Source organism: Cryptotermes secundus, unplaced genomic scaffold (assembly GCF_002891405.2).
Source record: "Cryptotermes secundus unplaced genomic scaffold, Csec_1.0 scaffold816, whole genome shotgun sequence".
Classification (NCBI taxonomy): Eukaryota; Metazoa; Arthropoda; class Insecta; order Blattodea; family Kalotermitidae; genus Cryptotermes; species Cryptotermes secundus.
This window is the reverse complement of record NW_019724601.1, coordinates 3683283-3702455: the sequence shown is the minus strand read 5'-3', so window position 1 is coordinate 3702455 and position 19173 is coordinate 3683283. Positions and strand designations below refer to the sequence as shown.

The 19173-nt window shown below is 41.8% G+C and overlaps 1 protein-coding gene across 1 annotated transcript in view; it reads left to right on the top strand.

Annotated features, from left to right (window-relative positions):
* The window catches only part of LOC111862476, a 97694-nt gene extending 79157 nt beyond the window's left edge, over positions 1-18537 (top strand). Inside the window, exons 2-3 of the mRNA XM_033750684.1 lie at positions 13748-14977; positions 17371-18537. Of these exons, the coding sequence (XP_033606575.1) occupies positions 13748-14977; positions 17371-17733 (1593 nt within the window). The 3' untranslated portion in view covers positions 17734-18537. The remainder of the gene's footprint in view (positions 1-13747; positions 14978-17370) is intronic.
* Positions 18538-19173: the final 636 nt, after the last annotated feature.

Genomic DNA, 19173 nt, shown 5'->3' with positions numbered 1-19173 from the left:
AAAAATCGTCTACAATTTGTATGTGACTTCTAATACGTTAAGAATATTAAACATAAGTGCAGTCCAGTTTTTTTTGGGGGGTGGGGGGGGTTATGTTACGACGCTCCCTATAATTAAATTATGTAACGTCGAATGATAGGGTTGATAAACGAAACATTAGAAATCATTTGGAAGAAAATGGTCCTGGGTTAATCAAAATGTTATCCCAGAATTTTCCTGGAGGAACTGAGGAAAAATACGAAGAACCTCAAGCAGGACAGCGAATGTTCCGGAAAACAGTCGAACTAAGAACTTTCTGAATACAAGTCTAGAGCGTTACCTCTATGCCAACATGCTCGGTAATCCTTGATGTTACATCCAAGGACCTGGGCTCTCCTTGAGAATCCGTCAGTAGCTTAGCTACTCAAGAATTTCCAAATATTTTATGGCACTCGGAAGATTCACCACTGCGTTTACATTATCCTGCTACTTGTACCTATTCTGAACCAGATCAGTCCAGCCCATACAACACAATTCTGTCTCTTAAGATCCATTTTAATATTATTTTCTTACCTACGTTTAAATCTTCCTAGTGGTCTCTTCTCCCGGTCTAGAAAACCGAAATTAGCGGCCGTGGGGATTCGTTGCGCTGACCACGCGACACCCTCTATCCGCAAAAGTTAGCAGTAACTTCGTCGACAAGCGGCGGTCGCTCGGTCGGAATAGTTCGCTTGCGGACTACAGACCACGGAGTTTTGTTTAGTGGTCTCTTTTCTTCTGGCGTCCTTACGAAGATCCTACATGCACTGTTCCTCTCCCTCATGACTGCAACATGCCTTGCCCATCTCACCCTCCTTGACCTTGACGTTATGTGTGGCAACTTCACCTCGCAACCTATAATGATGGATTTACCGTATTTACGCATGTATAGGCCGCACATTTTTTGTCAAAAATTCAAGAGGAAAACTGGGGTGCGGCTTATATTCGAAATATTCGAAATCACACTTCATTAAAAAAAAATTATATTCATAATTAGTAATACTAGTAGTATACTAATAGTAATAATATTCCAAGAAAATTATTTTTTCTATAATTTCTGTCTGAAAATTGCGCTGCGGCCTATACATGCGTAAATACGGTATATGCAGAAATAATTCGAAAATTGTAAAATTATTGTGTGACGCCTCTTGTTCTTGATAGACGCGCTACGTAGAGATCCTTTTTTTCTACATTAGCGACAGCACGCGGTAGCGTAGCGGTTAAAGCACTACGCTACAAGTGGGAAAGTCGTGGGTTCAAATACCGATGAGGTCATTGAATTTTTTTCAATTGACCTAATCCTTCCGACCGCACTATGGCCCTGGGGTTCACTCAGCCTCTAACAGAAATGAGTACCAGGAATTAAATAAATAATTTTCCTGGGGAGTAAAGCACGGCCGAGGCGTAAGGCTGACAACCTTACCGCAGTCTTTGAGCCGATTGTCTAGATAATGTGGGACCCTCAACGTCTCACAACCCTATGGGCCTTCATGGCCTGCTACAGGGATAGATTTACTTTTTTACTTTACTACATTAGTGACAGCGGTCAGGAAGGTCCTTTCAATAAACTTGTATAGTGAGCCACCGGAATGTTTGCCAGTTTCTGGTGTCAGGAATCTTGTTATGAGCTGAATACGTATAGAACAGCTTTTACTACAAGGCCAGTTAATGTCTGGAAACGCAGAAAAATTGAGGCTGGAAATTTCCTTCAGTAAGGTAAAAGAAAGGCAAAGCTATCCTTGAAACCGGTCAACTGGAGGCCAGTAGGGTTATGAGACTTCGATGCCCCCACATTTTCTAGACAATCGGTTCACAGATGACAGTGAAGCTGTCGGCCTTACGCGCCGGCCACTCTCTACGCCCCAGGAAGATTCCGGGTACTCATTTCTGCTAGAGACTGAGTCGACCTCGAAGCCATAGTGCCACTGGAATCATTAGGTCCACTGAAAAATCCAATGACATCTGGAATCGAATCCGCGACCTTCCGGCTTGTAGCACAGTGCATCAACTAACTACGCTACCACGTGTTCTCTTTATCTTGGGGGGGGGGATATTATTACTACATTATTTTTTATAATCAGAACGTTTGTTCGAACAAAGTAGTTCTCTTTTTTATGTGTTTATTTGTTAGAATCTGCGTCACATTTTAATATACTGATAATGTAAAACGTACGCTTGGCTTAGTCACTACTGGAACACACAGAGAACCAGGACAGATCTGTCAGTAATGTGATTGGCTACTGACTGGAACTTTCCGTTCTCTGTCGCTATATTTACATCGACTCTGGGGCCTAATCTCCCTCCTATCTAATAGACACCATGGGCTATTTCTTCGGGGTAAAACGGTCATAGAGCGAAGCTGATAAGCCATCTATACACATGACAAGTGCAAGAATGTGTGGAGCCTTACAACGTACACCGCCAAATCAAACCCGTCTGTGGAGCCCACCCGACCCCCTACACCATTCCCCTGGAGTACAGCCGTTGAGACGCGAGGTTGATCATTTGCCTTCGCGGGGCTGTCCCTCTACGCCAGCCATATGCCTGTTATCGCGTCCAGACCGGCTCCGAGGTCCCACCAGCCTCATACACAACGGATACGAAGGTTTCGTTCTCCTGGGGTAAAGCGACCGGAGCGTGAAACTGATGTCACCTCCATCTAGGGTCAAGGTTAAGAATGTTATGCTTCCCCCCCACAAGTCACCACACCATTGTGACTAGGCACAGTGGATGACATCTTACGGGGTATGTAGAATGAAAATTCGTCCCTTAATTGAGGTGCTACGTACCAGAAACAAGCTCAACCTTCTCGCTGACAGGTCGGAACCACATTAATAACTGATAAAATATTTGATCACACAATTTTATTTTGCTAAAATATCTTTGTTCCTTTATTAATTTTTATATGATAAAGTAAAGTAAGTAAAAAGTAAAGCTGTCCCTGTAACAGGCCGTGAAGGCCCATAGGGTTGTGAGACGTTGAGGGTCCCACATTAACTAGACAATCGGCTCAAAGATGGCGGTAAGGTTGTCAGCGTCGGCCGCGCTTTACTCCCCAGGAAAATTATTTAATTAATTCCTGGTACTCATTTCTGTTAGAGGCTGAGTCGACAGCCAGGGCCATAGTGCGGCTGGAAGTAGTAGGTCAATTGAAAAAAATCCAATGACCTCATCGGGTCTTGAACCCGCGACTTTCCGGCTTGTAGCACAGTGCCTCAACCAACTACTCTACAGAGTGCTCCTAATTTTTATATGATAGGCGATAATATATTTGTTATTAATAGCAGGATTCTCCTTTTTCTCATTTGAAACTTATTACTTAATACATTATTTTGGATGTAATTTATTTAATTTATTTTAGATGTAGATTATAGACGTATACACCAACAACTTTGGGGGTACAACGTTGAAGGGAAATTACATCTGGGGGTACACGAACAGAATACCGTGTTCTAGGCAATCATCTCACAGATGGCGGTGAGGTTGTGAGCCTTACGCGCCGGCCGTCCTTTAACTCCCAGGAAGATTCCTGCTACTGATTTTTGTTAGGGGCTGAGTCGACCCCAGAGCCAGGAAGAATACTACAAATATTTTTAATTGTTTTAAAATTTACTGCAATTTTACTTGGTCTTTTATTGGTTATAAAACGCAGTTACCTTTATATCGCAATACAGACCTAGAAAGAAAGAACGAAAGACACAATTTTGTTGGATTTGCGATTCTCATATAAGTGGCTACAAATATTACTGTCTTCTGGGATGTAAAAGTGAATTCCTGTACAAGCCCCTTGAAGTTTCGGAGTAACATTCTCCTTCCATGTTCAGTGTCGAAGAGTAAGGCAAGCGGCGCTCTACTTGTGTGCGTGCCTGGATTATTCTGAGAGTATGAAGATATCCCTCGGAAACGTCGGCGTACTACTCGACTACGAGGCATCACATTGGAGAGGAAAGTAACGTCTTCCTGTTGCTGTGCGCAAGCGCACGGGCGCCGACTGTTGGGAGATGTAACGTTAACATTACAAAGTTACGAAACCGGGGTCGTTCCGCGCTCGCAGTAGAAGAACAAGAGGCACGGACCCACGCTGGTAGTTCGCATTGCCCACAGTGATTTATGTGCAGAAACAAATATTCCTTCTGCAGTTCTTTGATATCCCCTTTCAACCGCATATCTTGCCTCTAGTTTTCGTTATTTACCCCTTTTTCTCTAGTCACGATAAAAAACCTTGTACTTCGGCATATGCCGCATGATTTGGGTGAAAAGAAATTAATGTCTTTTCGAAATGGTTACAGCTACAAAAAAGGGGAAAAAATGAAAAAGCAAGAAAACCTTGAGGGCCAGGTCCCCGTATTTTATCCCCCCAAAACAAAAAGGCACGGTTATACCCCCAGGCACTGGGTTCCCTTAGTCTCTTGACTTTAAACGTACCACGCTGTGTTATAACTGAGAAGATAGAACTCTTAATAACTACCGCTGTGAGCACCTCAAATCCTACAAGTCATGTCTGTTTTACAAAGATAATTATGATATTCGTAAAAAAAAATTATGCATTTGGAAAACATATTGTATGATACATTGCTCTTAACATGTTTGACAAATATTCAAAATATCATGGTTTCTACAACAATCACTGAAACAAAGCTGGTTATTTTACTCTTGAAACATCGTAGGTTATTTTTGCGGCGACTACAAATCCCCATGACTGCATAAGTTACAAATGTTCAAGACACTTTTAACACTGCTAGCAATGTTATGTAACATTACACACAAGCCATGAGTCAATATTAACTGTAAGATTTGTTAGGGGACGCATACAGAATGGAAATTTCATGAGGAACATCTACGATATCTTCGTAATTCTATCAATGAGGAGCTTCATAATTTGTACTCTTCTCCAAGTATAACTAATCACGTCAGTGAGGATGAGGTAGGCAGGGCATGTAGCACGAATTGGGGAGAAGAGGAATACACATTGGATATTGGTGGGAAATCCAGAAGGAAAGAACCACTGGGAAGACCAAGGTGTAGGTTGGTGGACAATATTAAAATGGATCTTAGAGAGATAGAATGGGATGGTATGGACTGGACTGATTTGGTTCAGGATAAAGACGAGTGGAGGGCTCTTGTGAACACGGTAATGAACCTTCGGGCTCCAGAAAATGCTGGGAAATTCTTGAGTAGCTGCAGATTTGACTTCTCCTCAAGAAGGGCTCAGCTCCGTGAGTAAGTAAGTAAGTATCTCATATCAAAATATACACTTTTATCACGTTTTTACGAAAAATAAATTATGTGTATACTATTACTGTAAAATCTTCGCAAAACCTGTAACAAATTTTCGAATGTACTCGTATATTCCACACATCAAATTTACAGCAGGCATATTTTACGAAGACTCTTCTTAGAAATTTGTACACGTCACTAGACTCCGTAATTACTTGTACATACAAACTGAAGGTAAATAAACAATTTAAATTTAATGCTTCATAAGGATGAAGAATTTTAGCTCTTTTTTGTCAAGCATAATATCATATCGAAAAAATGCCTGAAATGAATATCGCAGACCATAATGGTATTATTATTATTATTATTATTATTATTATTATTATTATATTCTATTACCTACCAACTGTTTAGCAGGATAATATTATATTTTATAGAAACAAAATTCCAGTTACATCAGCTTCTTTATTTACACTGTAAGAACCTCATCATCATCATCATCCTCACTGGCACGACAGCCCTTTGTGAGCCTTGGCCTTCCTCAGGATTGCTCGCCATTCTTCACCATTCGATGCTACATTCCTCCAGTTCTTTACACCCAAAATTCTTATGTCCTGCCACACACATTTTTCCCATCTTAATCTTGGTCTTCCCACTCTCCTATTTCCTTCTGGTTTAGTATTAAGTATTTTCTTAATCCTTCTATTCTCACTGGCACGTATTATGTGTCCAGCCCATTCAAGCCTTTTCACCTTCATAAATCCAATAATGTCTGGTTCATTAAATAGTTTGTGTAGCTCATGGTTATACCTCTTCCTCCATATTCCATTTTCTTCCACTGGTCCAAAGCTATATCTCAGTGTCCTACTTTCAAATATACTTAACAGTCTTTCATCCGACCTTGACAGTGGCCAGGTCTCACAGGCATAAGATAGCACTGATCTTATAAGTACTTTATACGTCATAGTTTTGGTTTTCCTGGGTATTAGTGGGGATTTCAGGTGTTTCCTAAGGCCATGGAGACATTTATTTGCCGCAAGTACACGCTCTTTTATTTCATCACTGATGTAATTTTTACAGTTAACTCCTGATCCAAGGTAAGTAAAACTACATACAACCTCAAATTTATATGAGCCAATTTCAATATATGCAGGTCTTTCTTGGTTACCGGCATGTACTTTATTTTATTTTGGTTAATTTGTAGATTCATGTTTTTTGCTGCTCTTTCCAAATTAAGAAAAGCTTCTTTCATATATTTTTGTGTTCTGCCAATTATATCAATATCATCTGCAAAGTACGAACCTCAAATCCAACATATTTATTCATTTGTTTAAAGTTTCTTTAACGACAATCTCATTAGCTCAAACTATATGGATGGAAGCTATGAAAACAAGTGTCACTTGTCAGAATGCGTCTTCATTAGCCCGTTACCTAGCACCGGACATGGCGCGGACCACACAGAAAAAACTTCTTCCAATCCCTTTTCTATTGTCGCTTGCATGGATTTAGGGCGTTGAGTAGGAATGGGTCTACATGTCACAATACTTTCCAATTTATAACTCATTAGCCATTCAACATTTAGAATTGTGGTTTTCTAGATTGTGACACCGTGCAGATGCGATATTTGGGAAATGATCCACAAAACTAAGGCGATGTCACAACCTAGGCGACCACATTATTAATAATTAGAGAAGATAAAACCTCAGAATTTACATCTGCCATTTGACGCTGTTGCCTTTATGACGATGGCGTAAGGTAAACCAGAAACAAGAAGATACAAGGTTCATTATTCCATATATACATTAATATACTCACATTATTTGAACAAAATGTGCTGTTTGCGTGTCTCCTGCTTCTCTACGTGGCGATGCGCAATGTACTTGACGTCATTTTCCTTGAGATTTCACTAGAATCATATTGTACAAGTCACTGAAGCGATGGATATTTTTATCTTATAATGACGAAAAGGAAGTTCATACTGTGACGCGCTGCCTGGAAGTCGGACTATAACATGTCCATCACTGGTCAACGGCTAGAAATGCCTAGGGCGACTGTTGCCCCGAAGATATAAGTCCAACAGTGGAGTTTTAACCGTTACTTGTAACGAATTGTTCGAGGGAGTACAAATGTATTCCCGTTGAGCTCCGAGCACAGCAGAAGACACTTCACCGAAATTAGCGGTGTGGGTGTGTGTAACACTGAAGAGGAAACGTCACACTGCAGATGTTATTAGTGCGAATAATTGTATTTGTGAGTGTAAAGAATGAATGTCCAATAAATATTCGTCCAAATCCGAGACCCACACAAAATTTCTTGTCGCGTTGCCTAGGAAACACGTGACAATACTTTCAGTTAAATTTGTATGCGGTTTCTAAGGGTTGGATTATTTCGGAGTAAATTTAAATTCTGAGGTTTCTCGTGCCAAGCGGTTAGTCGCCGGCTTCTCACCGCGGAAAGTCAGGTAATGTGGGATTTGTGGTGGACAAAATGATACTGGGGCAGGTTTTCTCACAGTACTTTAGTTTCCTCTGCAAATTCTCATTCCACAAAATTCACCATACACATCTACAATGTGGGGCTGGTAAAGAAGGCCAACTAGTTGCCGACGTTCCAAAGTGGACTCAAGTCTCACCCCACCCCACCCAATCCCACGAAGTTAAAAAACTAATTAAATTCCAAGGATCGCATATGAAGGAACAGGGATAACGCAGTCGGTATAGCGACGGGCTACGGGCTGGACGACGGAGGGGTCGGAGTTCGAGTCCCGGTAGGGTCAAGAATTTTCTCCATGTCGTCCAAACCGATTCAAGGGTTCACCCAACCTCCTATCCAATGGGTACCGGGGGCTCTATCCCCGGGGGTTGAAGCTGAGTGCTCACCTCCGACTAGTAAAAAAAAACAGTAAAGCTATCCCTGTAACAGGCCGTGAAGGTCCATAGGGTTGTGAGACGTTAAGGGACCCACATTATCTAGACAATCGGCTCAAAGACAGCGGTATGGTTGTCAGCCTTACGCGCCGGCCGCGCTTTACTCCCCAGGGAAATTGTTTAATTAATTCCTGGTACTCATTTCTGTTAGAGGCTGAGTAAACCCCATGGCCTAGTGCGGCCGGAAGGATTAGATAAATTCCACTCCCCCATGCACCTTCATGACTTAGTGCTTAATTAAATAAGTACAAGGATAATTTTATTTTATCTTACGTTTAGCATACGGAAAGTTTATTTTTATGTTTCATATTTAAATATCCTGCAAAGATCGGAGCTACATAACGTCGGAAGATACGGTGATTTAATAAGGAGGGACAGTTGGTGGAATTAAAATTGGCAGCTGAGGCAGAACACCCCAGTGCCACTTTGTCCACTACAAATCTCACATAATTTTACCTGGGATCGGACCCGGCCCACAGCGACGGGAGGCCATCGACGCCGCATTCATGAGCCTGTGAAAGTTATTCGTTAGGCTGAAAATCATCGCGTTTGTTCCACTGAATGATGAGTTTTCCGTCAGCTAATTTTAACTGTTAACTGTATATTCTCACACTTTCTGGTAGCATAACTTTAAGTTTAATGTCGATAATACTTAAGCTCGTCACTGGACACGATCCCAAACCAGCTGCATCCACCTCCATCCTCACATATATTTTACGTATTGTTCAATGACGCTCTCGACACCTTACATCATATAGCATTAGACGATAAAGGTAAAAGGTAAAGCTATTCCAGCCGGTCACAGTAGCCGAGCGGTCTAAGGCATGCACTGTCTTCGCTCATTCAGAATCGGGGATCGTGGGTTCGAATGCCACACAAGGCATGGATGTCTGTTTGTGTTTGTGTTGTCCTATGTGTTGCAACGAGCTGATCACTCGTCCGAGGAGTCCTACCATCTGTAAAATTATCATGAAACTAAAAATCAGACACCAGGGCCCAAGGGGGTTGTAGCGCCAGTGAAAAAGAAGCTATCCCTGTGCTTAATTAAGAAACACGCCATTAAGACATATTGGTGAGTGGAGCAGCACAAATCTTGAGGTGAGTTGTCAGCTTCTCGCCCCTGCCACTTTATATCCCGGGAAATGGCCCCCGGTACCCTTTGTTTAGAAGGCAGGGTGGCCCCCGGAACCGGTCTGCACTCTCCCTCTAACAGGAATCGAAGTCCAGCCGTCCAGTCCCTCGTTATACCGACTGAGCCATCCAATCTCCATCAAATGATATAGGAAAGATCTGCAAATAAGCTGGAAAGATGAGGATGAAGCTGTAGTAATTTAATCTAAAACTTTCCGAAAATTTCCACTTTGTTTGCCAAGAAAGGAGACGAAAAGTTGCTATTATAATGAGTTTACGAAAGTAGACATAATTTTGCCTGTGGTTCTTTATGGGTGTGAAACTTGGTTTCTGGCATTAAGGGAGGAACATAGACTGAGGGTGTTTGAGAACAGAGTGTTGAGTATATTTGGACCGAAGAGGGATGAAGTGACGGGAGGTTGGAGAAAACTGCATAATGAGGAGCTTCATAACTTGTACTCTTCTCTAAGTGTAATTAGAATGATCAAGACAAGGAGAATGAGATGGCTATGGCATGTAGCACGAATTGGGGAGAAGACGAATACATATTGGATATTGGTGAGAAATCCAGAAGGAAAGAACCACTGGGAAGACCAACGCGTAGGTTGGTGGACAATATTAAAATGTATCTTAGAGAGATAGGATGGGATGGTATGGATTGGATTTATCTGGCTCAGGATAGGGTCCAGTGGAGGGCTCTTGTGAACACGGCAATGAACATTCGGGTTCCATAAAATTCTACGAAATTCTTGAGTTGCTGCAGAATTGGCGGCTCCTCCAGAAGGGCTCAGCTCCATGAGTAAGCAACTAGGACATCACCGATCGACCACAATAACATCCTTTCCCGGATTTACATTGCTCGGCCTTGAGAACGATTAGTTTATACACTAGATGTCAGCACACTCACGTCTTCGGAAGTTTCACAGCGGATAATTTCTCAACTATTTGAATCACAGTTCTGCACTGGCTTTGCAGAACATGTGCTGTGTGCTGCTATCTATCGGAGACGTGCTGGTAAATACAACCTTGACGAGGTAGCGCTAGAGGTTATCATCCAGCAAGAAGGTTATAACTAGCGTCTGACTTTCAACATCTCACCTTTCCTTATCTCCCCCCCCCCAGACTTAGTCTGTTTACAGTTCATTTAAAAACGTTGTGATAAGCTCAAGAGTACACAGCTTCATATAATTGGATGATTAGTGAACAGGAAAGGATATGGAAGGATGAGATGGTGGCTTATCTTGAAGTAATATCCTGGAATTTATCTGGTGAGACTGTGGAAAATCGCAAAAACTGACGATAGTTCGTTTCCAGGCCCAGATTCAAACTAGGGATCTCATATATGCGTCGTATAAACAAAAAAAAACTCTGAGGTTTTTAATACGCAAGTGAACTATACCGACCGCATCTGTGGTCTAGTTCCTAGCTACAGATACACAGGTCCAGGTTCAATTCCCGGCGCTACTAGATTTTCTGAGAAGTAGTGGGTCTGGAACGAGGTCCACGCAACCTTGCGAGGATAATTGAGGAGCTATTTCAAGGAAATAGCAGCTCCGGCATAGGAAACCGAGATTAACGGCAGTGGGGATTCGTTGCGCTGATCACGCAGCACACTCTATCCGCAAAAGCGGGCACTAACTTCGCCCACAAGAGGCGGTCGCTCGGTCGGTATGCGAAGTATATTACGCTTAAATTAAATAATACAAGAAGTTCTGGGAAGAACTAAACGCCTACTTTCCTTTCATACAACACGGATGTCTCGTGTCATCGATTATTCCTTATTAAATAAATTTAATATAATAAAGCTCGATAGATTCTTCAGATGTACGCGTACTTGGACGCAAAAATTATACTGATATTTAAGGTCCAAGTAGGGGGCCGCGCCATAGCTCAAGCGGTTAGTCGCTGCCTTCCCACCGCGGCGGCCCGGGTTCATCTTGGGTCTGGTCAAGTGGGATTTGTGGTGGACAAAGTGGCACTGGGACAGGTTTTCTCAGAGTACTTCGGTTTCCCCTGCCAATCTTCATTCCACCAATTGCTCCACAATCACCCTCACCTATCATTTGGAGCTGGTACAATAAGACAGAAGTGACCTCAGTACAAGGGACTTAGTCCCACCCCACTAGGAAAAGAGGAAAAAAAAGTACAAGCAGAATGAAAAATTATTTTAAAAATGTGTGTTACAAATGCTCATTATTGAGATGAAAATCTGGTATCAATATGGAATTTATACGTACTACGTAACTTCAAAATAAATAGAATTTTTCTCACGTTCGTTCTATAGTTTCTTAACGTTAGCATAAAATGAATACATGAAATACAACCGTTAATATGTACACTGTGAAATGTTTTTAGTCTGCGAAGTTTACGATACGTCTTCTTTGATTTAGTCAATACTGATTAATTTTATTCGATGTACAGGTTGGATCAAGAGTCAGCTAGCCGGTTAGAAAATTGTACACTGAAATACGTCAGAAATTACTTTATTACTTAATTGAATTTACGAATTTTTTTTTCGGATGAGTTCCTCCATGTGGAATGCACAGTCCACAGCACTGTGATACCGCTCTACACACTGACTGACAGGTTTACATCAGAATCAATTTTAGGCCACTCTGTATTATTATTAATCATGAGACGCATCTGTATTATTGTTACTGAGAATAGCGTAATATTTGCTGAGATTTTTTCTCAACGAATGGGTTTAAAAATTTGATTCGAAGAATGGCTAAATAGTAAACGAAACAAACTAGGTAGGGAACGAAAGAATAAACAGAAAGAACAGAAAGAGTGAAAGGCGGAAGGAAAGAGCGTTGAAAGTAGGAAGGGACCACATATTTGGATCCATTTAATAAAAGTTTAGTTTTATATAAAGTACGGAATATTGTCACAGTTTTGCGAGAGCTATCGATATAAAGATAAGATACAAAGAATGACATCGATATTATGTTCGCTGTCCATATCGAAATGAATGTATCGTTGTGTCGCGTGTCAGGTATTCATAAGAAAGGAGGGAAAGTTAAAAAGCGAGGGACAAATTCTATATAAAGTGTCATATTGTCACAATAGGAAGTCAGTTCCATATTTCCGCGCAAGAGACCGCCATGGCACTAAGAGTAAGTGTTATTTCTTAAGTTCGTGCAAAGGCGATAGGCGGTATTTAAGTCGACATACTCGTATGAGGCCGCCTCAGTCTTTAAGGTCTTTAAGGAGAGTTCACTGCCGTGGACTCCCCACAATCTTAGATTCTGATCCCATTCGGAGGACCTAAGTTGAACCTCATTTGCAGGCGTCCTTTCAAAGGGGGAGAAAAACCTCCTTAGGTGGGATTCATACCTGTCATTTTATCTGTTCCCTAGTATCAGTGCCTAAACTACTAGATAATTTTTGTAATTCGATATGCGAGACTTTGACCGCCTCTGTGGTCTAGTGGTTAGAGTTCCTGGCTATAGATCTAGAGGTCTCGGGTTCGACTACCGGCGCTACCGGATTTTCTGAGAAGTAGCGGGTCTGGAACGGGGTCCATTCAGCCTAGCGAGAATAACTGAGGAGCTATTTCAAGGAAAAAGCGGCTCCGGTCTAGAGAACCGAAAATTAACAGCCTTGGGGATTCGTTGCTCTAACCACGCGACACACTCTATCCACAAAGTTGGCCGACAAACGGCGGTCGCTCGGTTGCTATAGTTTGGTTGCGGGCTAAAGCCACGGAGTCTTTGGATAATATAGAAACACAAGAAGATATGTTACTAAGACAATGCCTAGCTTACGGATATAAACCTTCCCTCGTATCTGAACCCGACTGAGGAACTTCTCTGTGGTTTTCTGCATCCCTTGAAAGAAAAATCAGGGACAGAACCTTAATAACTGAGCACGGTCATCTGCTTCCAAGCTCTTTCAACTCAGCGTCCATAAATTATCATTTACTAATAAGCAGTCTATGCATTTCATAAAGGTTTGTGAAATACGCCAAGATTAAGGAAATACGTTTCACTCATCTTCATAGCTGATGGAATGTAGGAATGTAACAGGAATTTCTCGCTTCTAGGGCACAAGTAGTAGACATGCTCGTATTTATAAATTGAACACATATATGTGGGGGCACCTGGTAGCATAGTCGGTTGAGGCACTATGCTAAAAGCCAGAAGGTCTCGGGTTCAAGTCCCGATGAGGTCATTGGATTTTTCTTTTCAATTGACCTAACCATTCCAGCCTCACTATGGCCCTGGGGTCGACTCAGCCTCTAACAGAAATGAGTACCGGGAATCTTCCTGGGAGTAAAGTGAGGCTGGCGTGTAAGGCTAACAACCTTGCCTCCATCTATGAGCCGACTGTCTAGAAAATGTGGGAACCTCAACATCTCACAACCCTATGGGCCTCCACGGACTGTTACAGGGATACCCTTACTTTACACAAATATGTGACAATTGTCTGATTAATTACGGTTTGTGTTGCAGATCGAAATAATTATACTGGCATTTGCATTAATAACTTCGGCTGAAGAGAGCAAATGCACCGAGAAAGACGTAAACAACCAAACGAAAAGGGAGGATTCAACATTAGAACACGAGATCGATAGCAAGGACGAACTTTCGTTAGGAAAAGATGATGATTTGAAAGAGAAACAACAGGAAAGAAACGAGCTTGCAGCCAATGAAGAAAATATGCTTAAGCACTTGGAGACCATATCAGAATTCGAAGGGCATCAAGATAATGAACAATTTGCAAAGGAGGTAAATAGGAATCAAGGGCAACAGCTCCAGGATGAAGAAAACACAACAGGACAAAACACCGGGAAAGAAAAACAATTGAACGTCGACATAAAGCAGACACAGGGTGAAGCCGAAGAATCAGAACTGCAATATGACGTAAAAGAAATGGATGAAAATGGAAATGACAGAGAACCCAAAGAGAAGAAACATACAAATCCAGGTGAAGCTACACTGGAACAGAAGCACAAGTTGAATTCTGTGGAACAACATTCAGATCAACAAACAGCTCAAAATCATGGGTCAGAATTCCGTCAACATGGCCATCTGGAGCAGCCGTTGGAAGGATACAGAGTTACAGAGACAGGACAGGATGAAGGACATCAACTTATACGTGAGAATAATTTTAACTATCTGTTTAACTACCATGGAGGCCACAATTTACAACACAGTCCCAACATCTTCGAAGACACTTCACTGCATAAGAACCATGATGTCCAGACACTTACGCTGACTGACGAAGTTTCACTCCAACACCATTTCCCAGTTTACATTCCAGGCGAGAAACATGTACCACAACCCACTGAGAAAACCGTTTCTTTTCCAGCCAAACAATTTGTATCCCATCCAGCCGGTCTCCATTACGCAGTCCATAAGCCTGTACCTTACCCCCTGAATGTCCCTGTACAGAGACCTTACTTTGTTCCGGAAGTTCCATTTGCCGTTCACGTGAGAGTTCCTGTCCCACAGTCGTACACGGTTCATGACCCGAAGCCGTATACTGTTCTTGTAGAGAAGAAAGTGGCTGCACGTTACCCGGTACGCGTACAAGTGCCTGTCTCTCAACCATACCCTGTGAAGGTGAATGTACCTGTCAAGGCGTCTGCTAACAGGCCTGTCTCTGCGCCAGTGGAGGAGCCATATCCTGTCACTGTGCAAAAGGAAGCTGTCCAGAAGAAGTTCCCTTATCCCGTCCAGGTAAGAAGCATATCATTCAAATCACGTCCCACAATGTGGGAAGAACCTGAACTGAGGGTGTCTGAGGAGTGCTGAGGGAACATTTAGTGTGACCAAACGTTGTCACCTCAACCTTTCCAGTTCAGAGCTTTGGGAATTTAATAATTTAATGAAATACACTGAGGTCTGGGCACCAATGAAATGCATTCTTATAAATTTAACTGATTATAGACAAATTAGTATTATTGGACAGTTAGAGGGTCGGTTAAAATGAAAATTCGAGGGTGTTGACGGCCAAACATCCAATGAACAAAATTTGGTTTGAGGAATTCTATCTTCTGCGATGTAATGCCGTGTAGTACGTTGAAATTCAAACGATGACTTGGAGAAACACGTTGATTTTCTACGGGCTAAACTGCGTCACATACTAGAAGATGCATCTCCTCATAATCATTGCCGTGAGAACTAGGAATCCCTTCAAAGTTTAATTTATTTGCCACGAGGTCAGTATCATAGAAGGCACTTAAGTTGAATTATATGTAAATAACAACACAAAGAACTTGAAATTTTACTTGGTGTTGGTACTTTATAAATTTAAATTAATATGTTAATTGTATATTCCGCTTATAATACTTAATTCAGAAAATTTCCATTAAATGTTGGTCACTTTAATTCATGTAAATTTTTCTTCTTAGCAAATATTAAGGCCTCAATAAAATCGTGTGTACAAGACGTGCAATCGCACCAGTTTGCACAGGACCAAGTTCTGACTCTCAGTGTTCATTCAATTTCGAGAAGTGAACATTTTCTGAATCGCAGTGCTGCGAATTCAAACGTGATTGTGTCACAGAAATTATATAGCACTCACTATTGACTTGAACACTTACACTGGGCAACTACGTCATAATTTACGTAATATGTTTCTGGTGTATGAGCATATTTAACGTAGCTTTGACAGCTGGAAGCAATTTCCTTCGCCAAGTGTGTCACTTCGAAATTTCCTATTAAAAATATATGACTCGTGCAAAGATACCTAAAAGGTATTTAGATAGAACGTCCTATTTCCTGTACAGGGCAAGCAACACAAGGTTATGTAAATCATAATCACGTTTTATTTAGTGGCAAATGTATTACAAGATAACTACAAATAAATTATTCATAACCACCTCAATGAGACAAAAAGAAATGAAAATCATCAAAGAAATACCGCAACAAAAGAAGCAAACAACTGATAAAATTTCATAACCAGAACCTTAATAAATTTTAAGTTTCGTTGAGTATTATAAGGACAAATAAAAAAAGAACGAAACTTGTGGGTCATGTAGCACGCATTGTAGAGCAGGAAAATGATAGAAAATATTACTAGAACATAAGGAAAAAACTTCACTTGGAAGACCTAGGCATAGACGAAAGTGTAATATTAAAATGGACATTAGAGGAATATGATGAGTAGCAGTAGACTGACTCAGGAAAGAATCAGTGGCTGGCTCTTCTGAACATGGCAAGTAATAAACCCGAGCGGTCCATAAAATATTGGGAATTTCTTGACTATCTGAGCTATTAAGGCCACGCCATAGCTCAAGCGGTTAGTCGCTGGCTTCCCACCGCCGTGGCCCGGGTTCGATCCCAGGTCTGGTCAGGTGGGATTTGTGGTTGACAAAGTAGTGCTGGGGCAGGTTTTCTCCGAGTACATCGGTTTCCCCTGCCAATCTTCATTCCACAAATTGCTCAACAATCATCCTCACCTATCATCTGGGGCTGGTACAATAGGCCAGAAGATCGCCGCAGTACAAGGGACTTAGTTCCACCCCACTAGTAATAAAAAAAATCTGAGCTATTATTAGCCAAGCAAGAAGGACTCTGTTAAGCAAAGTTTGTTTAGTTAGATAATCCAACGGTGACGTTTATTATGTATAGAGTTCTCTCGTGGACAGAAACTCAAGTGCTGTAGCCCCTAAAGCTATCCCTGTAACAGGCCGTGAAGGCTCCCACATATTTTTAAGCAATCGGCTCACAGATAGCAGTGAGGTTGTCAGCCTCACGCGCCGGCCGCCCTTTACCCGACATCAGGATTCCTGGTACTCATTTCTGTTAAAGGCTGAGCCAACCCCAGGGCCATAATGCGGCTGGAAGGATTAGGTCAATTGAAAAATATCCACCTCATCGGGACTCGAACTCGAGTCCTTCCGGCTTGTAGCATGTCTCAACCAACTATGCTACTGCTTGCTACGAAATGTCACAAAGGGCATCGGATCTTGATGGCTTCCTTGGATAAACGACCTAAATCCCTAAGCAAGAAATAGAAGTAAATGAAAGTTTACCGTGTTTGTAGAAGCACGATTATGGAGGAGGAAGATAACTGAGCTTCTCGAATGCAATTGTAATGAAAATACGATGTACTGTCTGCATTTTAGGTGCATGTGAAGAGCCCATATCCTGTGCCAGCAGAAAAGTCCTATCCAGCCAAAATAGGGAAGGGAATCCCCTACACTGGAGAGAAGAAACTAAACTACACAGCTGAGAAGAACGCGTTCTACCCCGTGAAAGTCTCCGTGGACAAGCCGATTCCTGTGGCTGCAGAGAGGCCATATCCCGTGCCCGCAGAAGGGCCGTACCCGGTCAAGGTTCCTGCTGTGAAGCACGTATTCTATCCTGTGGAGAAGGCTGTACTCCATCCCATTGAAATAACGGTACCATCATCACTAGAGAAGGCAAAGGGAAGCAAAGAGGAAGGAGGGACACTAGAGGACAGTTTTGGAGTAGGATATCAAGGATAAAGCGACATCAAGATACAATTTATTGATTCCCAGAAAGTACCTGAGCTGTTTACATGTCTCTGATTTGTCTCAGATCACTGTATTAAGATTGTACGTTGCTATTACTGACGAATGTGAACGGTGAAAATTATTCTTACTATCTCATGTATAAATGCTTCACAGTCAGTCTGGCGGGGTAATTATACGTAGGGGCAAAGCCTAGTGTTTTCGCCCTCAGAATTATCTGACGTATGCAGTTAATATTCAAGAAGTGAAAGTAAGAACTGTGTACAGATGTGGTACGCAGGATTACCGATGTAGTTTTCCAGGACCCGAGCTTAACCATTAGTCGAGTTTCTGAAGTAGAAACATTTATTTTCGAAACGGGAGAAAAGGTAATTTTTTAGACTGTGATTTCAGTTTTACGATAATTTACGATACGATATTTGTGTTTGGTAATATAAATTTTTGGTCATATTTTTCACTGTTATAGTATATTTAAATTGGGGGGGATGTTAATGTTGATATTTATTTTTTTCAGTGTTTTTATTGTTTTATTTGCTGTAGCGAAGGAAATACATTCGCAGTCCACGGAAATAATGATTTGGAATTACTGGCGCTCTCCGAACTACGCAGGCGTCGACTTGCGCAGATTCGTCCTTACAAAAATTTTCCAGTAGGTAGCGAACAGAATAAAACAAAATGTAAATAAATTGTTGTTGTTCCAAATATTAGTTTTCTATGTTTCTAACGATGAGCCGGGGTAGCGTACTCGGTATACCGACTGGCTACATGTTGGGCAACCGAGGGTTCGGAGTTCGAGTCCCGGCAGGTTCAAGCAGTTTCTCTTTTCCACGTCGTCCAGACCGGCTCTGGGGTCCACCCAACCTCCTATCGAATTGGTACCGGGAACTTTTTCCCCAGGGGTAATGCGGCAAGGGAGTGAAGCTGACCACTCACCTCCAACTAGTGTCGATGTCAAGAATCACCCATACGCATTCATGGCGTAATGCTTAATTCGTAAAGAACAGGGACAACTTTACCTTTATTTATGCTTACAATGAATCCTTTCCGTCCGTTCATATTTTCACTTTTTGCTGTGTCTACAAATCACAAACATGGACAGACACAAATACGTATGTACGTACGTATACTGGAGTGACGATTTCGACTTACGCAAAATTCTGGTTACGCAAGACCTTACGGGACGGAACGACTGGGTAAGTAATGGAGCTTACGTACAGTTTGAACTACTGAAATATGATTACTACATGAAGGATTACCACTCACCCCCAACGATACCTTCAAGAGGGTTGAAACGAACGACTAAAAGCGGTACTATTATTTTTTATTACTTGGGCAGGTGGGACTGAGTCCACTTGGTACTGCGGCCACTTCTGGCCTATTGTACCAGCCCCAGATGACAGGTGAGGGTGATTATTGAGCAATTGGTGGAATGAA